A 20175-nucleotide genomic window follows, 5' to 3' on the forward strand; every position below is an offset into this window, starting at 1 on the left:
AAAGATGTCTAAATTTACCACATGCAGTATTATTTAAATGCTTGTATCGGATCATAATTACTCTATCTAATTTCTTTGCATTCAAACTTACATAACATGTGCGTCGACGGCTAGAGTTGATTTAATGAACGTGTGCCTATTCAGGCGAAGCGTCATCTGAACTATCCAACTATCTGAGCTGTGCAGTCACTAGCAAACAGAAATTTGTGAGGATGTCGAACAACTGGAATGGTGGATACAATTGGAACCAAATCCCACTAAGATATAATACCTCGGTTATCTGGATGAAAATATTGAATGGGGAGAGGGTAAGTACGTATTTAGTAGATAGATAAGATACAAAACATTGGGGGGGGGGGGTCAAAGAATACCATGTAACGGTTAAGTTAATAGAAGGACAGACATACATGCACTATGTCATATTATGCAAGAGATAAATTGGTCCTAAACGGGAAACAAAACAGAGAAAATGAAGTTTAATATGGTCACTGTTTCGAATATCTATTTTGTGAATGAAACTAAATTTAATTTTGTAAACCTACATGTATCATTCGGCCAGTATCAGTCAAGAGCCACGTAACTAACTAAACTTTCTGAAAAGATCTTATGGTTAATTCTGACATAAAAGTTGCATACAGTGATTCAATGGCCAAACGGATATACCAATCGATTTTTACTAAATTTATCTTATTTGGATATTCCTAAATTACGATCGATATATCAAAAAAGAATATTATTTTCAATGTATTTTGTTGATAACTAAAAAAAAAATATAAATTCGTTATTTGTTAGTATTATTCAAATGATGTATGTATTGTAGGTAAAACTTAATTTTGAAAAGAGAAAAATAAGAACACACATGTGAACCACAAAGAAATCAGTTTTTCTTTTTTTTTAAAACAGAAATTGTTGCCTTTCACATAATAAATTGAAAAAAATTATCGGAAGTAAAAATCTTGATAAAAACACAATATAAATAGGCATTTACACTGTAATTATGATTTGAAAACAAAATCAGTTAGATGTAGTAACTGTTACATGGGCGGAAGTTGTAAACGTTGGCCTCTCGCTAGTAATATGTTACCACCTTTTGATATTACCTAGCGACCTACATGTATCTAAATCTTCAATACATCAATAAAAATATTTGAATTTTCATTGAATTGAACCCTAGAAGACCTACTTGTTCCCTTCAAATACCATGTTACTTTAAGTAATTTTAAGTCTCCTAAGAAATGTTCGCACGAAAATTAGCTATATAACATTTCATTTTCAAAAGAAATTCTGAACCGTGATGAACAAAGAAGAGCGTTCAACAGAAGGAAAGGCGTTGACGCCTTTGTCTGGGATAGTTTACATTGTTATTTTGGAATCCGGAAGAAAATTCTTCTATATCGTTTACAATTTTAAACAAAAAAAAAAGAAACTCAAGCTGTGGAATATTCGGATATTGAGAAATGAGTTGTTAAAAGCCTTAAACTGTTCTCGCGCCCCATGTCGTCTATCATTCAACAAATACAATTTGTTTAAACGTTTGTTGAATCTGTGCGAAATTGTATAAGTTTAATCGTTTCATTCACAAAAGCAAACAAATTGAAATTTAAATGCCATTTCAAGTCAGTCACTGGATTTTGTAATTAATACATGTACGACTGTTGAACTACGAATTATGTAAACAGGATACGTGTAAAAATAGATTTTTCATTTGAAAAAATAAAGGTCATTTTTGAATTGCATATGGAGCTATTTGGTCTGACTTTTTATAAATGTTTGGAAATCAAAGAGATAAAGATAGGATTTAAGCTCAAAATTGTCAAATCTAATTCTCTATTTCGTACAGATTAATATGCTAGCTCTAGATTTGTAAGTAAAACCATGGCTTGAGCGTTGTTGCAATACACGTTACGACAAAGTATGAGCTCTATATATTGTTTGTTGCTTGGTACTCTTTTTGCCTTGAATTCTAAATTCTCGTTCACCAGTCGAAGCGAAGAAAAAAGCGAATAAAATCGTTTCTTTGTGCAAACATATACAAATACATGTACATATTATCTAAATAGTTGAATACACAATGTAAATGGATAATTGAATTATATTGGTAATTTAATGAAAGATCTTTGCCGGGGGTTATCTATGCTATGCTCACAGACCGGTAAACGCGTTTCAAATTTTATATTTCGTGACCCTCGTCTTTTAAAAGAAAAATTGTTTTTGTATGTGTTTTCTACATTGAAACTCTGCCATTCAATCAACCAACCTAGACAGGACGGGAAAAAACATCAAGGTGACCTAATTATGAAGATAGGCCGTTTAGACCTTTCCAGAAGGCATAGCTTCCTCCAGTGTTTTGTGCTTGTCTACCTTTCCGGAATTTTTTAGATTTTCAAATTCAATTATTAAGTATGCTTTACATTAAATTGAAACATGCAAAAAAGGATGGATCACTCAAAACTAATAAGAATACTATAAGCTTTGACAGATTATATCCTATATTCTAAAAAAGTGGCGCGTTATTTTTGTTTTGTTTTCTTTCTTTAAAATAATATAAGAAATTATATTCGTTAATTCTACATAAGTTTCGTTAGATCCAATGAAATAATGTCAAAAACATACGAAAAGAAAATTATTTCTAAGTGCAAAAATTATTTCCTTACTGAGGTTGGTAAAATGTACAAAACTAGCAAATACTTAATTCATCTTGGACTTATTAAAATTTTCATAATAATTATATGTTAATCAAACGTAATGACAAATACTATACTATGGTTTCATCAATATTCGTTAAATACCAATTTTTGTTGATTTAGTTGTTAAGTTTATCCTTGAAATTAAATATTTATTGAACTGTAATTTCTACTAATATTTTGTATTGATAGGGTCATTGGCTACGAATTTACGTATCCTTGAAACTGCGATTTCCACTTTATCCACGAAAATTGATACCCTTGAATATTAATAAAACCACAGTTTTTGTACATATTTTACATCAAATAAATTGCAGTACATGCTACTACATTTGTACCCTAACATCCCCTAAAATCAGTGTGAAGTGTAGAGAGTGTCATCGTTTTTTCTGTGATAAATCGATAAAATGCTACTATATATATTACAGAATGTCGATGTTGATTCAAGTATTTCATCAACCTACTCGCCTAGGAGAACAACAACACGAGGAAATTCTAGAAGCAGAAAAACCTGTGTCACGACAACTTTGGTTGGGATTGTCCTTGTCCTACTTCTGTTGGGAGCTTCATGTGTTCCTCTTATTCTTTATTTTGTCGAAAAAGGTTGGCATAATTAACAAGATTGGATAATTTACTTTACTTCAATGCAGTATTCACCCCTCAATATTTTTACATAATAGCATTGCAGTGGGCATTATATTTACTGTCATAATACAGATAAATGATCTTTACTTTAGAAAAATATGATATACTGATGGGTAAGGCGAAAGATAATTATTTGTTGATTTTGACTATGTTAAATCCGGTTATTGAACGTTTTATAATTGAGCATACATTTTACGAACCATATCACTGCAATTCTTCTTTAAAAAAGGCACGAATTTATTTGCATTTTCATATCAATGCTCAAATTCAATTTTGGGACGATGTCGTCATCAATACATATCCATATCTCATTACTTGCACTTATCGAATATTCTATAATAATTTCTTAAAAGGCGAAATTTATTAACCTTGTACAATGTACTGTAAATTCATTATATTACGCGAGTACTTGATTCCGCGATTCCGGTGTTTTTGTATCAAATCGCGAGAATATAAAATCGCGATCAGGATTTTTTAAATTATAATTTCCTATAGTTCAAAACTGCCTGAAAAATCAAAGCGAGATTTTAAAATCCGCGAGAGTTGCTACTCGCGATTTTGCACGGAAATTAATTCCTTGCGTTTAATTAGGAATCTACAGTATATGCTTCTAATCATATGATAAGAATATACCAAACTTAAGATTCTTCTTCCGTGAATAAACGTCCAAAAAATTTATAAAAGCATGCACATATACATTTAGGTTTTATACGTGTATGATGTCCATTTCGCTGATTCGTTTTATTATTTTACTAAGTCTTAATGTCATGTGGAATATGCATGGTTCATTAACTATGAAATTGAAAACAACTGATTCGCATCAGTTTATGATCATTTAATCATCTAAATTGAGACTTTCACCAAAACTCATGGACTGATTATATTAGATACTCCATTTATATTTTAAAGATTTTGGTGTGGCCCCATTTTCTCCAATGTCCTATATTTACCGGTCGACTGAACGGGATAAAGGCTATCGCATTAGAAACAATTAGCTTCTTTCCAATTTAATGTTATCCCGATTCGTCGTTATTTTGAATGAAAAAGATATTATTTCCTAGATAACATTTTTCGGATTCACAATGGAGCAGGGAAAATTATTGATTTAATCTTATCAAGCTTTACATAAATGCAAGTCACTTAAACGATAAGGATTTCGGTACCCGTCATTACGTTTTAAATGAAATATATCTGACAGAGCATGGAAGGAATTTTGTTCTTTTCAAAAGTCTTTTTATTCTTAAAGAATATTACGGCGGTGAAGTGACATGCAATATCTTTTAAAGAAACGTCATGTTTTCTGTATTTTATTCTTTTAAGTCATAACTCGTTTAGCGACCCAAAACAATTTTAAATAACTGTGAGGGCATGCAATGTAATCCATACGAGTATATCAGCAACAAATTATAATGATCACCAATATAAAAAAAAATCAGTTATAGTTTGCATTGGCAATGCAATTCTAAGGATAAAGTTGAGGAACTTTTCTTTACATTACATCATATTTTTTCATGTAAAATTGATGGACAAGTGTTATTTTCATTATTGATTTCAACTGGTATGAAAATGATCACTTTTTATGGAAAAAAGTATCTCAAAAACTATTTTGTTTTCATAAATTTATGTTTTAATTCGATGCTACATGTACAATCAAAATCCTAAAATCAACTTCAAGCATTATACGATGAAATTTCATAAGCATTTCAATACTTTTAGTTATAAATGGCTTAACTAGAATTCCTTTCGTTTCAGATCAATACAAATATTGTAAGTATTTTAGCTTGACTTAAGTTATAAAATACGCCCTAGTTCAATACAAAATTTAATTGTTAAGGTTAATGGTATATAATAAACAAATCAGAAAAAACTGTTATGAATAAATAAGTTCAATGTAACTTTTTTTATATTCAGATAAAGCCGATGGCTCCATTACTTTTCAAGGAACTTATAATGATGGTCTAGGAGATTTAACAACACAAACATCTATTGATTTTCAGCAAGACTTCTGTCAATTGGTATATTCTCTTAACGCGACGTTCTGTTCAATATGAAATAAAGTAAAAGTCATAATTTTGTAATGAAACCAAAAAATTTTAAAAGTTCTACTCTTCTTTATTCATTATTTTGTGCATACTGAAAATGATCTTTATATATCTCGCAGATGGAGCAAACACAAGCTAACAAATTCAAAGACAGTTACAGCGGTTGTTTAGTCACCCAGATAAAGTAGGTTTATTAATCTAAATCATGGAAAGGACAATTTTACTTTGAAGAACCATATGTACATTTTATGTTGAATTTAAAATATGATGAAAACCATTAACTTTTTAATGCATATTTATAGAGTAAAAGAATGATCCAGTAAACTATAAAAGGAATCGATAGAATATCTTACATTAATAAAGATAAAAACATGTCTCAGTTTTATAATGTCTATAATGCAAAAAGGGGAAAATTAAGTTAACCGCACAGAGTTAATAAAAAGAAAAGAGTATTTTAGAATCGATTTCCGTTAAATTAATACGTAAACACTGGCTGCTGTCAAACATTGTTTAATCAAACTCTATATATTTATAAAAACTATCCTTGTAAAAGTATATAGTATAAATTATCCGATTATCAAAGTTGGCAATTCTTTTATATTGACAAATGATTGCAAATCCAGTTAAGTTTTTTGAATATTTTGCGTTCACATCATTTAAGAGGAGAAACCACTAAACTGCGTAAAAACCTAATAAAATTAACTTTAGGTTTGTTCGTGCCTATGATCTTTTGCAATATTAATGTCTAAGAGCGTAGCACAAAAACATTTTCAGATCTTTAAGTAATAAGTTTGTACTTCCGACACATACTTTTTTCACGAATTTCAAAATTGTATTTGTAAGTCAAAAATTAAACATAAAATTTGGAAAACATCACGTGTTTTCATCCACAATGATATAAAATTTAAACAATTGTCGTAATCGAGTTTCATATTGATAGTTCATTCTTAATTGTACATTTAAAATCCCTTTAAACGACGGCTTAAAAATATTTGATAATAGTGATGATATGCTTGACTATCATTCAAAAACAGAAAAACTTAAAACCCATCATCCATTTTTTATTATTGCTTATTTATCTTATAGGAATGGTAGTATTATCGTGGAGTTTACAATGTATTACTCTGCTAAAGTGACAGTGCAACCGGATGAAGTTAAAGCAGAAATAATCATTAATTTGAAAACAAATCTTACAAAGACGTTTTCCTCCAAATTCAGCATCACAGTTGATGTAAATTCTTTGACTGTATCGCTGTTACAAACGGGTGAAACTGATTATCAGTCTGCTACCTCAGATTCTCGATTCCAGACTTCTTTGTTGTCATCAACAACTGAGGGAACAATTTCGACAGTATTACCCACGATAAGCAGCAATACAGACAACTCAACTACAACCGGTAAGTGTCCTTTGTTGATTTGCAAAGCTAAAAGAAACTAAAAGAAATTTTTTTTTGGTTTACAAATAAACTGCAAAAAAACTTATCTATTAGAAGTCAAAACGATTCTACCCGAGACAACATCAACAGTTCCTCCTGAAACTACCACCACTGTTACACCAACGACAACAACCATAGCTACATCTGACACCACAACCATTTATACAACAACTACAGTTCTTCCCGAAACCACCACCATTGATACATCAACTACAACAACCACAGCTCACACTCAAACCACAACCACCACTCATACACCAGCTACAACAACCACAGCTGAGACCACCACCACTGGTACGCCAACTACAACAACCTCAGCTCCTCCTGAAACCACTATCACTGATACATCTACTACAACAACCACAGCTCCTCCTGAATCTACTGCCACTGATACATCTTCTACAACAACCACAGCTCCTCCTGAAACCACTACCACTGATACATCTTCTACAACAACCTCAGCTCCTCCTGAAACCACTACCACTGATACATCTACTACAACAACCACAGCTCCTCCTGAAACCACTACCACTGATGCATCTACTACAACAACCACAGCTCCTCCTGAAACCACTATCACTGATACATCTACTACAACAACCACAGCTCCTCCTGAAACCACCACCACTGGTATACTAACTACAACAACTACAGCTGAAACCACCACCACTTCTCCTCAAGTTTCAACGGAAACTGTTTCTGATATCACCATTCCTCATTCTTCAATAACTACAACATTTATAACTTCATCTCATTTAGATAACGATACAACTACAGCGGGAATAACAGCAGCAACATCAATGCCTGTCGAACCTTTTGCAGGTTTGTCTGGATATTTGTTTTCAATGCATTGCATGTTATTTATTCTGGAGAGAAAACAAAATTCTCGTTTTGCTTCACAAAAATAAAATGAACTTTTTAACTGTAATGTTCAAAGTTTATTGACCTAAAAATATTTGACCATATTTACGTTCGTTTTTTCTTTATATTTGCAGGGTAGTCCTGCAACTTTTTTTTTTAATTTTATATGTGAAACATAATCACAGCATTTGAGCATATGTTTACAATAACAAGCGTTTCAAACAGAATTATCAGTGCTTGATTTTATGAAATTTGAAACTTATTTAACCAATCTCGTATGATGTTTGTTTTTATGAAATGTCTATCACCGTATTCTCAAATGCAAAAGTATCTTCTCTTATTTTTTGTCGTACGCATCTATAACAATGAATATATAAAAGGGCTTTAACTCTAAGTGTATAGATATATCATACGGTTAAACATTGAAATCGATTTATAATTAAGTATTGAACGCTGAGATGAATATCAATATTGTTTCAGTTGTTGACATGATGAATTCAATTGGTGAGATCGGCAAGCAGGCGTATATCCCATGCACAATTAACATTACGAGTGGAGACTGGGTCATGATCTACATTTACCAAACCCACAACGACAGTATTGAACCTAAAATTGCAACTATCACCAAAAATGGAACAATAACAATTTTTACCAGTGACCCTCTTCTGATGCCAACATTCAATATGAGTGGTTCTCAGATCGAGGCTGTTGTAACGTTTAACTTCAGCAATTATGACTTTTCAAATTGTTCAGTGAGACTTTATAAGTTTACCTGCAGTGTAGAAATGACTACGGGTTCTACATTCAACGCTTCAGCGGAGGTCGATCTTATAGGTAAGAGTAGGAAAAAGAACACACTTGAGTGAACTCGACAAAATTCCTATTAAACTTCTTTCTTATTTTTAATAAATGATGAACGTCCGAACAAATAGCAAATTCATCCGAACAAATAACTTATTTGTCCGAACAAATCGTAACTCATGCGAACAAATAACTTATTCATCCGAACAAATAGGATTTATTTATGAGTTCATTTGGCCCTTTCACGCCGCTGTGCTTTATATAGATTCGCCAGTGACTTAGAGAGAAAAAATACGTTTACTTAATGTTCAAGACAAATGGGCAAATGATTAAAGTAATTATCTGGTTTTTTTATTTGATCAATTGGTAATCAAGTGTGGTTGAATATATTTTAACCTAATTGCATAATTCGAAGAATTGTTCAGCTAATTATAATTTATGAAAATATCAAAGGCAAAATAAGTACATAAGTACAAAAACATTCCGGGCAAACTTTATAAATTATGATGTTCTTTTCTGGCTTTTAGCACCCCTTTTCCAACCTACTGTCATTTTACACGGGACACGATATATGGTCAACCAAACAGCAAATGTTTCACTAGCAGCTATTAATGCAACCTGTAACACCAGCAGAGACAGATATAGTGATATCGCTTCTACAATCGGTATGCGTATACAAAACGCATCCGGGGATGATATTATAAGTTTTGCGGATGTAACTCCCTATAATATATTCACTGAGACCTGTGGAGAACTCGTGTTCATTCAATGGAGCGAGGTGTTTTTGTACCGGTCGGACTTAAATGGATCGAAATTAACCTGTTTTGTTGAGACAACCTCTAAATCGGTTATTAGTGAGAGTATCACATTGACGTTTTTAGAACAACAGAATCCAACGCTTAGTTCAACAGCAAATCCTGCAGTTACCAATTCCATAAATGCTGAAACTACCTTGACAACATCTGTTGACATTTCCACTGAATCGTCCCTTGGCACCACTACAAACCCTCCCATCATTGCATCTTCGGAAATGTCGACAACAACAACAACAACAACACAGGTGCTTTCACCACCTTATGCAGGTTTGTTCGTATATGTATACCTATGAGTAAGAATTGATAAAGTAATTTCATTATGTATATTTCCGATCTTAAGAAACAGTACATATACATGTATGGATATGATCTTTGACTTAGCCTTCACACAACAATCTATTAAATTTACATTTCAACGGCTGTTTAAAAATAATTTGTTAAAATATCAAAAATTTTAATTTCAGTTGTTGTAATGAAGAATTCAATTGGTGAAATCGGCAAGCAGGCGTATATCCCGTGCACAATCAATATAACGAGCGGTGATTGGGCCATAATCTACATATATCAATCACATAACGACAACATTGATCCTAAAATTGCCACAATCAGTAACAATGGAACAAAATTAGATTTTACCAGTGACCCTCTTCTGATGACAACATTTAACATCAGTGGTTCTCAGATCGAGGCTGTTGTAACGTTTAACTTCAGCAATTATGACTTTTCAAATTGTTCAGTGAGACTTTATAAGTTTACCTGCAGTGTAGAGATGACTACGGGTTCTACATTCAACGCTTCAGCGGAGGTCGATCTTATAGGTAAGAGTAGGAAAAAGAACACACTTGAGTGAACTCGACAAAGTTCATATTAAACTTCTTTCTTATTTTTAATAAATGATGAACGTCCGAACAAATAGCAAATTCATCCGAACAAATAACTTATTTGTCCGAACAAATCGTAACTCGTCCGAACAAATAACTTATATATCAGAACAAATAGGATTTATTTATTAAATCATCTGGCACTTCCACGCCGCCCTACGTTATATAGATTAGCCAGTGATTTGGGAAAAAACTCACTTTTTTCTTAATGTGCAAGACAAATGGGCAAATGATTAAAGTGATTATCTGGTTTCTGTATTTAATTAATTGTTTATCACGTGTAGTTAAATATATTTTAACATAATTGCATAATTCGAAGCATTGCTCAGCTTATTATAATTTATTTAAATATCAAACACAAAATAAGTAAAATAAGTACAACAAATTTCCAGGACAAATTTTTAAATTATGTTCTTTTTTTTATTTTTAGCACCCCTTTTCCAACCTACTGTCATTTTACACGGGACACGATATATGGTCAACCAAACAGCAAATGTTTCACTAGCAGCTATTAATGCAACCTGTAACACCAGCAGAGACAGATTTAGTGATATCGCTTCTACAATCGGTATGCGTATACAAAACGCATCCGGGGATGATATTATAAGTTTTGCGGATGTAACTCCCTATAATATATCCACTGAGACCTGTGGAGAACTCGTGTTCATTCAATGGAGCGAGGCGTTTTACTACCGGTCGGACTTAAATGGTTCGAATTTGACGTGTTTTGTTGAGACAACCTCTAAATCGGTTATTAGTGAGAGTATCACACTGACGTTTTTAGAACAACAGAATCCAACGCTTAGTTCAACAGCAAATCCTGCAGTTACCAATTCCATAAATGCTGACACTACCTTGACAACATCTGTTGACGTTTCCACTGAATCGTCCCTTGGCACCACTACAAACAACCCTCCCATCATTGCATCTTCGGAAATGTCGACAACAACAACAACAACAACACAGGTGCTTTCACCACCTTATGCAGGTTTGTTCGTATATGTATACCTATGAGTAAGAAATGATAAAGTACATGTAATATAATTATGTACATTTCCGATCTTAAGATACAGTACATACATGTATGATATTTGACTTAGCCTTCACTAGTCAATTCAATAAATTTACATTTCAACGGCTGTTTAAAAATAATTTGTTAATTATCAAAAAATTTAATTTCAGTTGTTGTAATGAAGAATTCAATTGGTGAAATCGGCAAGCAGGCGTATATCCCGTGCACAATCAATATAACGAGCGGTGATTGGGCCATAATCTACATATATCAATCACATAACGACAACATTGATCCTAAAATTGCCACAATCAGTAACAATGGAACAAAATTAGATTTTACCAGTGACCCTCTTCTGATGACAACATTTAACATCAGTGGTTCTCAGATCGAGGCTGTTGTAACGTTTAACTTCAGCAATTATGACTTTTCAAATTGTTCAGTGAGACTTTATAGGTTTACCTGTAGTGTAGAGATGACTACGGGTTCTACATTCAACGCTTCAGCGGAGTTGAATCTGATAGGTCTGTGTTATTGAAAGTGCTTTTACTGACTAAAAAAAGTTAAAGAGTATAACATTAACTACAGTAAGTTTGAATATGTAAGAGAAATGCCAACTTCACATTGCTATTATTAAAAAAAAACCACGCATGTGCATGAAAACTATGAAATGTCTGTGTGAGGAAAAGGGAAAGTTTATTGTAACAGATCTTTTGCTGTTTAAGTAAATCAAATAAGCATCACTCTTCTCTTACTGGAAAATTTTACTTTAAAATCAGTATTAAATACATTAAAGTTCGGAATAAATCAGGAATGGAAAGGTAACGGTTAACATTTAATTTCATATTAAGATACATTGTTTAATTTTTAAATATCATATTAAAGTCATACGTTTTGAAGAAAACGAATATAAAATAAACGGTGTTTTCCTTTAATTTTAGCACCCCTTATTCAGCCCACCGTCACCTTACACAGAACACAGTATATGTTCAACGAAACAGCCAACGTTTCACTTGCAGGAATTAACGCAACGTGTAACGCCACACAGGACAGGTCCAGTGACTACGCTTTTACTATAGCTATGCGGATTCAAAACGTTTCAGGGGATGATATTGATAGTTTAGCTGAAGTCAATTCGTATAATGTTTCCACGGAGACATGTGGGGAACTTGTGTTTATTAATTGGAGCGACGTCTTTATTTACAGAGCAGACTTGAATGGCTCTAGTCTTACATGTTATATTAAATCAAACGATCGAACGGTTACGAGTGAGAACATAACTTTGACTTTTTTAGAACAGCAGATGCCACCATAGAAAAAAATGTTTATAATATATTATTTGTATAGCGTTAGAATATTTAAAAGACAAACATGTGATTTCGCTGAAATCCTATGAGTTACACATATGTACTTATGTGTTATATACAATGTACGTGTAACGTGTACGTGAAGTCACTGTATACAACGCAATCTGTCATTTCATTTGATTGTCAAAATTATACACTATATCTTCAACCGTGTAATGATGATGGTTGAAAATTGCACCGAGCAAATGTATCTGTATTGAAGACATTCTAAACGTCCGTTTCACTAATATTATTGTAGTACAAATTAAGTAAACAATTCATTTATTTGTTTTATGAAAATATCAGGCGACTGATTTTAATCACCTACAAATTGTATCATTTTGGTTTCATATCAGATGGCAACTTAAGTAACTACAGAACTCACGTCGTATCAACAAAAGCATTTTTAAACAAAACTTTCTACTTATTATTGTTATAAGATTACTTTTACAATGTAATATTCTTAAAATTCATTATATATGTCAGTAAATATGTGATATAGATTTAATTTGGTATTGTTTAACCCTTAAGATAATTACACAATTATATATATATATATATATTTATATAGATAGATAGATAGATAGATAGATAGATAGATAGATAGATATATATATATATATATATATATATATATATATATATATATATATATATATATCTATCTATCTATCTATCTATCTATCTATCTATCTATCTATCTATAACATTAACTTGTATTAATTTTTGTTTTTGTTGTTTGTTTTTCTTTCCTTATGTGTGATTATTTACTATAAGTTTTTGTTTAAGATTATTTTATATATGTCATAGCTATTCATTCATATAAAAATGAGTGCGCTATAGAAGGTCTTTTATATGACTTATTTAAGATGAGCAAAGATAAACCACTTCTTGGAAACCGTAACAAGGGTAAACAAAGATATATATATTTCCAATTGTTATTTTATTAATCAAAAAATATAGCAGAGAAAATATATACATGATATTAAGAGCAAGGTAGTAACTTTGAATATATTGAGACACTAATATACTTGTGTTGTCCAAGGATTGTGTTCAAACCTAGTATATAAAAGTAATACTTTTAATTTTTAAGTGATCGTGACTTTAATTTGACAGTATGCACTATCAGTATTTACGTAACACAAATCAATGATAAATTGGTTTGCAATAATATTAAGGTAATAAGGCATTAACAGATTAGATGTTTCTGTTAAAATGCCTTTTTTATAAACTTTAGAAAATAAGATAGCTGTTCTATAGGTAAAGCTTATTCAAGTACAGCAAAGCGATACTCCGCCTTTGGAAATGTACTATCCGCCCTCCGGATTACTAACACTAAACTTGTAACGCCAAATTTCTTGTAGTTCTGGTAATTCCTGATATAGATAAGAGTTCCACAACAATGTTAGCGATTGTTAGCAAACGTCAGCATATGTGCGTCCTACATGTATATATTTAGTTACTGTGAAAATCCTTCGATATTTAAATATTCCACATGAGAAATACTCACTTATTCAATTTGGACACTACAAATCAGTTTCCCAGGAGATGAAAGTGAAATGGGTACTTACAGAACTTGGTACAAAATAAGTACCAACATAATCAGTATTTTCAAAACTTTTTAAGGTCAAGATCTAGTTAATAAAATATGCCGACAGAATAATGAATTTCAAGATATAATTTAAATTCTTTCAATGATGCTTCATAGCAACAGCTTTGTTTGATAGGGTGTACTGTGGCTTACATTTCTTGTAAGCACAATGAAAAATCATGTTTTTAACAGTCAATTTCTATGAAATATTTAGTCAAACGAAATATTTTGAGAATGCCTACAGTCTCTCAAGATACAGTATGAAACAAGTTTTTGACCATCTCGTTAAAATGATGTCAAATTCAGCATATGTATCTGGATTACTTTTTTAGTGATTTGGTAAAGAATGCGAAGAAGCTGTTTAATTCTATATAATTACTTCAATGCTGTAAAGTACAGGAAAAAAATTCATCAAACCAATAACGACGTCATAATGGTTCTAGCACAACAAACACACTCTGGAATCATTTACTAGATCTTGACCTTAACCGATGGCTTTAAGTAAGTGGTTGCTCTTCTATCAAATTGATAGGAACGATTTTCCTGAGGCAAGGTTTATAAAAGAGATAATCAAAGAGAAAAGTCAATGGATAAGTGCATACTACATGTATAATATAAAAACAATAGTTATTGTGCGAACATTATTGTTATTTTATATCTACCGAGCATGATTGCTAATAATGGGATCTGCAAATACTAATTATCAGTAAATGTTTTTTTTAAGTCTGAAGTATTTTTATTGTCCCTTATATTCCAATGTTTAAAATTCAAATAAAAGATGTAACTGTTCTTTGTTTTGGAAATATGGCAGACAGTGATACATGTAAAATAGGCTCACATTAAATATATTCACTTTTGACGTAATCATTCAATATCATTTCATTGCAAGTATATATTTTGATGCAAACTATCCCTGTTTTTGACCTACCAAAGCTTGTCCCCCACCTAACTCTCATTTTTGCTATATCAGACCTGTTTTTGGAAATTGAAAGGAGGTTTTTGATTAATTTCACAATAATTACCTATCAGTTAAAATTCAAGTATACCTTAGGGACATCATCACGCCATGTGTTGAAATACCAAAGGTTTGAGCAAATATTCTGGTGCAGGCAATTTGTTGTTTGTTTTCAGAATGCCTTAATTTATAACTATAGATATTGTGAACTGCCTTCTAAGTTTTCAATATAATAAAAAACTCTAATAAAATAAATAATAAAATTGTAATTTTTCCATTGATTAGCAAGAACGAAACCCTGAAATAAATCCGGGAGCTATCAATATTAATGAATCGTATATTTTTCAAATTGCTATTGAGATTTACGAAAGTGTATTACTTCATATACACTGCGGATCAGTCATAGACACCAAACAAAATACATGTAGCGGAGCACATGGACCAGTGGTTATGGGCGTTTTGCCAGTAACGGAAAAGGCGCTGCTTCAAACCCCGCTCTGGTCAATTGATGTTCTGTGTTGAGTATTGAGACTAGCATCAGGGCTTCAGCTCCCGGCGTAAACAATCGGTTGGACTACCTGGGAGCTACAGTGCCTCCCATAGGAAAAAACCCCCTGCAATTTACGGCGCACTAAAAATTGCGCTATTTTTGGACTGAAGTCCTCAATACAGGGAAGTCAATGACTATCATCATCTTACAACCACGGAAAACAAGGATAGCACCGGTCTCTTACAACCACGGAAAACGAGGATAGAACCGGTCTCTTACAACCACGGAAAACGAGGATAGAACCGGTCTCTTACAACCACGGAAAACGAGGATAGAACCGGTCTCTTACAACCACGGAAAACGAGGATAGAACCGGTCTCTTACAACCACGGAAAACGAGGATAGAACCGGCCCTATGCACCTTCATGGCACGGAAATGTATTTAACTCAACTAAAAACTCCAAGTCTGCGACATGTAAATGAGAAGGAACACTATCGTACATATGTTTCTTTAACCTCATAGATTAATGATTTTTTATGCACTGTAGCAACCTCTAATGATACAACGTCCACTAATGATATAATGTTGCATTAGTGGTCAGTATGTTGACCACTAATGATATAATTTTATCATTAACGAACAACCTTACCGTCCGCTAATGATATAATTTCAGATTTATATCATTAGCGGTCAAAAACCGTAACCTCTAATGATATAGAAAAAAAAATGAGAAATAAGTACTATCTTGACCTCTAATGATGCACATTTGCATACATTTTCAATTGCATTAGTGGATGGATTTGCAACCTTTAATGATATAATATGATATAATTTCATATTTTATGTATATATATATATATATATATATATATATATATATATATATATATATATATATATATATATATATATATATATATATATATATATATATATTCGAAATGTTAATACATGCGTTCTATACTTACAAAGGCAATGTATCAAGGAAAAATGACGATATTACATTTGGAAAAATGGCGAAAAAAATTGCTTAAGTGACGTCATAGATGGACAGGTCAGGGACAATGGTGACTAATGTTGAGTCTAATATTGTAGACAACCTCTGTATAACGTTGGATAAAGATTTGATTTTGATACGATACTACATAAGAATTGGTTAAAATTTGGTGGGGGGGGGGCAGTTATTTGATCATATATATAGTCCATTATTGTAAATTACACAATTCTGACATTGCCCCTTATATTTTGCCTTATTACTTGAACTGAAATAGTGGCATACAAACAAAATAAATACAATTTATGACTTCGTCTGTTTATTTGAAGATCCAAATTGATATCATTAATCAAAAAGGATTTGTGCTAAATATTTTTAGTTAAAGAAGGTTTGAAGAAAAGCAATTTTATGATATTAAAAAAATATTGTTAAACTTTTAGCGGGATTTTATTAGCATAAAAAAGGTCCAATTCACAAGACTATTTGATATTGTGGTCTGTAGCACAATTGAATCACTAATCTGTTGTTAAGTTAAATATGTGGATTTGTTAATTTTATATTAGAACAACAAAGAATATTAATTAAAGATGGCAATTGACAATTGACAATTTCTTTATTCTCTGAACTGCATAAATTACAGTGTTGAGAAAAATCACAAAACAATTGAACAATAATACATATAATACATACATTGCATGCATTGGAGTGACAATACAAAAGTGAAAAAAAGGAAAAAAGTATGAATAGCAATTAACCTAGAGAGCTAACTCTTTCAATTATAATTTTAATGAATTTACACAGATTTATCAACAATTTTTTATTATTAGCATTAATGAGTTGTTGAAATTTGTATACATTTGGTTGTGTGTAGAAGTATGAAGGTATGTATAAAACTCTCTTATCTTTAATTGTTATATCTGTACAATGAAATAAATAATGAAATTCATCTCCTATCTCAATACAGTTACATATAGTACATGTACGGTTTTCACGAGGTACATATCATACCATCTACATCGTTCTATAGGCAGTTTAGCATTACTTGTTCTAAAAGTACATAAAGATTTCTGATATTTGGAAGGCAAATCTATATGAATTATACATTATACATATACATTTAAACTACTTCAACAATGGTGATTATGTCGGTGTAACTAAGAATGTTAACCCGGGTTGAAAATTGACCCGGGTTTGATTAAATTATATCATTAGTGGTCAAAATCCCGACCAGTAATGCAACATTATATCATTAGTGGACGGTGTATTATTAGAGGTTGCTACATACCACGTTTTCAGTCTAATGAAATATTATATGATTGAAGTCGAAAAAATCAACCTTTTAAATGTTAAATTACCCAAGACGGCAAATATAGCGGATAGTTTGAAAGAGTTATAGTTTTGAAACCGAAAATTTCAAGTACACACATGTACAATTAAACTGTGAAGAGCAAGTTACACTTCTGTTCGAAGACAGTTCGAAACTCTGAAGTCGGAGTAAATTTTCAACAGGGTCAGTTTTCAACGTGTCGATGTCATTAGAAGATTGAAAAATATTTTTCAAGCAGTTGAAAACTGACCCCAGGTATAATTTCACGACTTTTGGTATCAATTTTTCAACGTTGAAAATGATACCCGGGTCAAATTTCAACCAGGCTGAAGCTAGCAGCCACTAACAGCAGCCACTAAGCCCGTAGAAGCCTAGCAGCCAATAAGGAAAATCATCAAAGTACTGAGAATACTCGAACAGAAAATTATATTTTACTTAATTATCGACATACAGTAAAACTCGGTTATAGCGAAGTCTTAGAGACTTATGGAATTACATCGTTATATCCGTAATTCGTTATATCCATATAATGAATTCGTTATAATATCTATTGCCAATTCACTATATACTAGTACGAGGGTTGTTCGGAAATTATTGAGACAAATCGATTATTTTCTTTTCTAAGTGACGAATTTTGGTGAAAATTGTCATAGACACTGAAGAAACACCAACAAATAATAAAACAAAGTTATATTAAAAGAATATTTAATATTTTGTTTACGACAGTAGATGAACAAGTCAGTGGTCGGGGTACCCGGCGCAGCCATGAACTCGGAGATTAAAAAACCTAAACATCTACCTTATAAGTGTCCGTAGAATTACAGTTTATGATAAAAGAAATCAAATTAAATATGTTCATTTAGCTATTCTTTGCGACTAACTGTTGAATAAGTTTCATTGATGTTCGAGTTGAAATACGGATATGGTACACATATATTTACCAAACAATAAAATCTGACAACGACTTTACATTGAATTTTGACGTCCAGGCGGCGCAACGAAAACCATTAAACTGGTAAAAATCTCAGAAGAAGACCTTTTAAAGCCACGCAATTGCGTAAAAAAAACTATACGATGACAAGACAAGGTATAGAACTTCAGTTCATCATATTATTTTCACTGATTGTTAAACTAGAATTAGGCCAAAGGGATTAATTAACAACTTCTGACACACTAACTGTTGTCAACAGTTCCAAAATATGTAAAAAATGACTGCAGGAGACATTCACAGTAATTAGACTTTCGGGTAAAAATAACTCGATTTTTTCTCGAAAAAAAAACAAGAATGAGAGAAAATGTAAATGATGACATCTTGAAATTAAAACAAAAGATGAGAAATAAAGAATAATTCTTATTTCAGTTCGTTCGTAAGGTGTTTAAAACACGGGAGCAATAAGAAGCGTTAAAATGACGTTGCGAAAAGTTTGCGGTTGCGCCGGGTTATAGGACGAAGGCACGTTGGTCAGCTTACTAGGAATGATCTATTCATGCCATGAACAAGAACCTTTTCACATTGATAGACTCTATCCTGATTTACGTTTTGGTGAAATTTCAAGAGTTTATCTTTTTTACTAAAAGAATAAGAGAAAATGTCTCAATGATTTCCGAACAACCCTCGTACATGTTTTCTTTCACCAGACTATTATTTTTGCTAATTGAGGCTTAGAATAAAAATACATTACTTTGATACATTTAGAAATCGGATTGTTAATTGAATGAAAATATATTCTTTCAAACTATTCTGTTAAGTGGAAGTACAAATTTTTTAAACTGCAAAGAAATTCGTTATAAAGGTGTTAAATCGTTATTATTTCGTTATTATTCACCTTAGGGGACTCAAAATCAGATCGCTATATCCGTAAATTTGTTATATCTGAATTCGTTATTACCGTATATTTTTGCAAAGAGTTGTGGAGAATTTTAACCGGGGACGCAAAAACACTTCGCTATATCCGAGAATTGCTATAACCATGTTCGTACGAGATTTACTGTAATCTAATTAATATCAAAATGATTAATGCTCAATAATTTGTATATAGTTTTTCTATTTGTATCAATAAGACTACAATTAGGATAACATTATTTGCATAACTTATGACCCGTATAGACTTATTTCATTTCTATCCAACAAAGACGCATTTATAACTCTTATCCAGGCGAGCTTTACTCCTTCGGAAGTCGTCGATGCTCGTACAAATTATTGAGCATTAATCATTTTGATATTAATTAAAAAATGTCGATAATTAATTAAAATATAATTTTGTGTTCGAGTACTCTCAGTACTTTGATGATTT

General features: G+C 31.9%; 1 protein-coding gene across 1 annotated transcript; it reads left to right on the top strand.

The window, feature by feature from the left end:
* The first annotated feature begins 157 nt into the window (after positions 1-157).
* Positions 158-12939, top strand: LOC117689719 (mucin-22). The gene is made up of 13 exons (XM_066069133.1): positions 158-308; positions 3113-3287; positions 5082-5096; positions 5241-5344; positions 5491-5555; positions 6458-6768; positions 7567-7629; positions 8149-8502; positions 8997-9551; positions 9749-10102; positions 10596-11153; positions 11348-11701; positions 12119-12939. The coding sequence occupies exons 1-13, from the start codon at positions 213-215 to the stop codon at positions 12490-12492; spliced, it is 3378 nt and encodes a 1125-aa protein (XP_065925205.1). The 5' UTR covers positions 158-212; the 3' UTR covers positions 12493-12939.
* The last annotated feature ends 7236 nt before the right edge of the window (positions 12940-20175 follow it).

Source organism: Magallana gigas, chromosome 8 (assembly GCF_963853765.1).
Source record: "Magallana gigas chromosome 8, xbMagGiga1.1, whole genome shotgun sequence".
Classification (NCBI taxonomy): domain Eukaryota; kingdom Metazoa; phylum Mollusca; class Bivalvia; order Ostreida; family Ostreidae; genus Magallana; species Magallana gigas.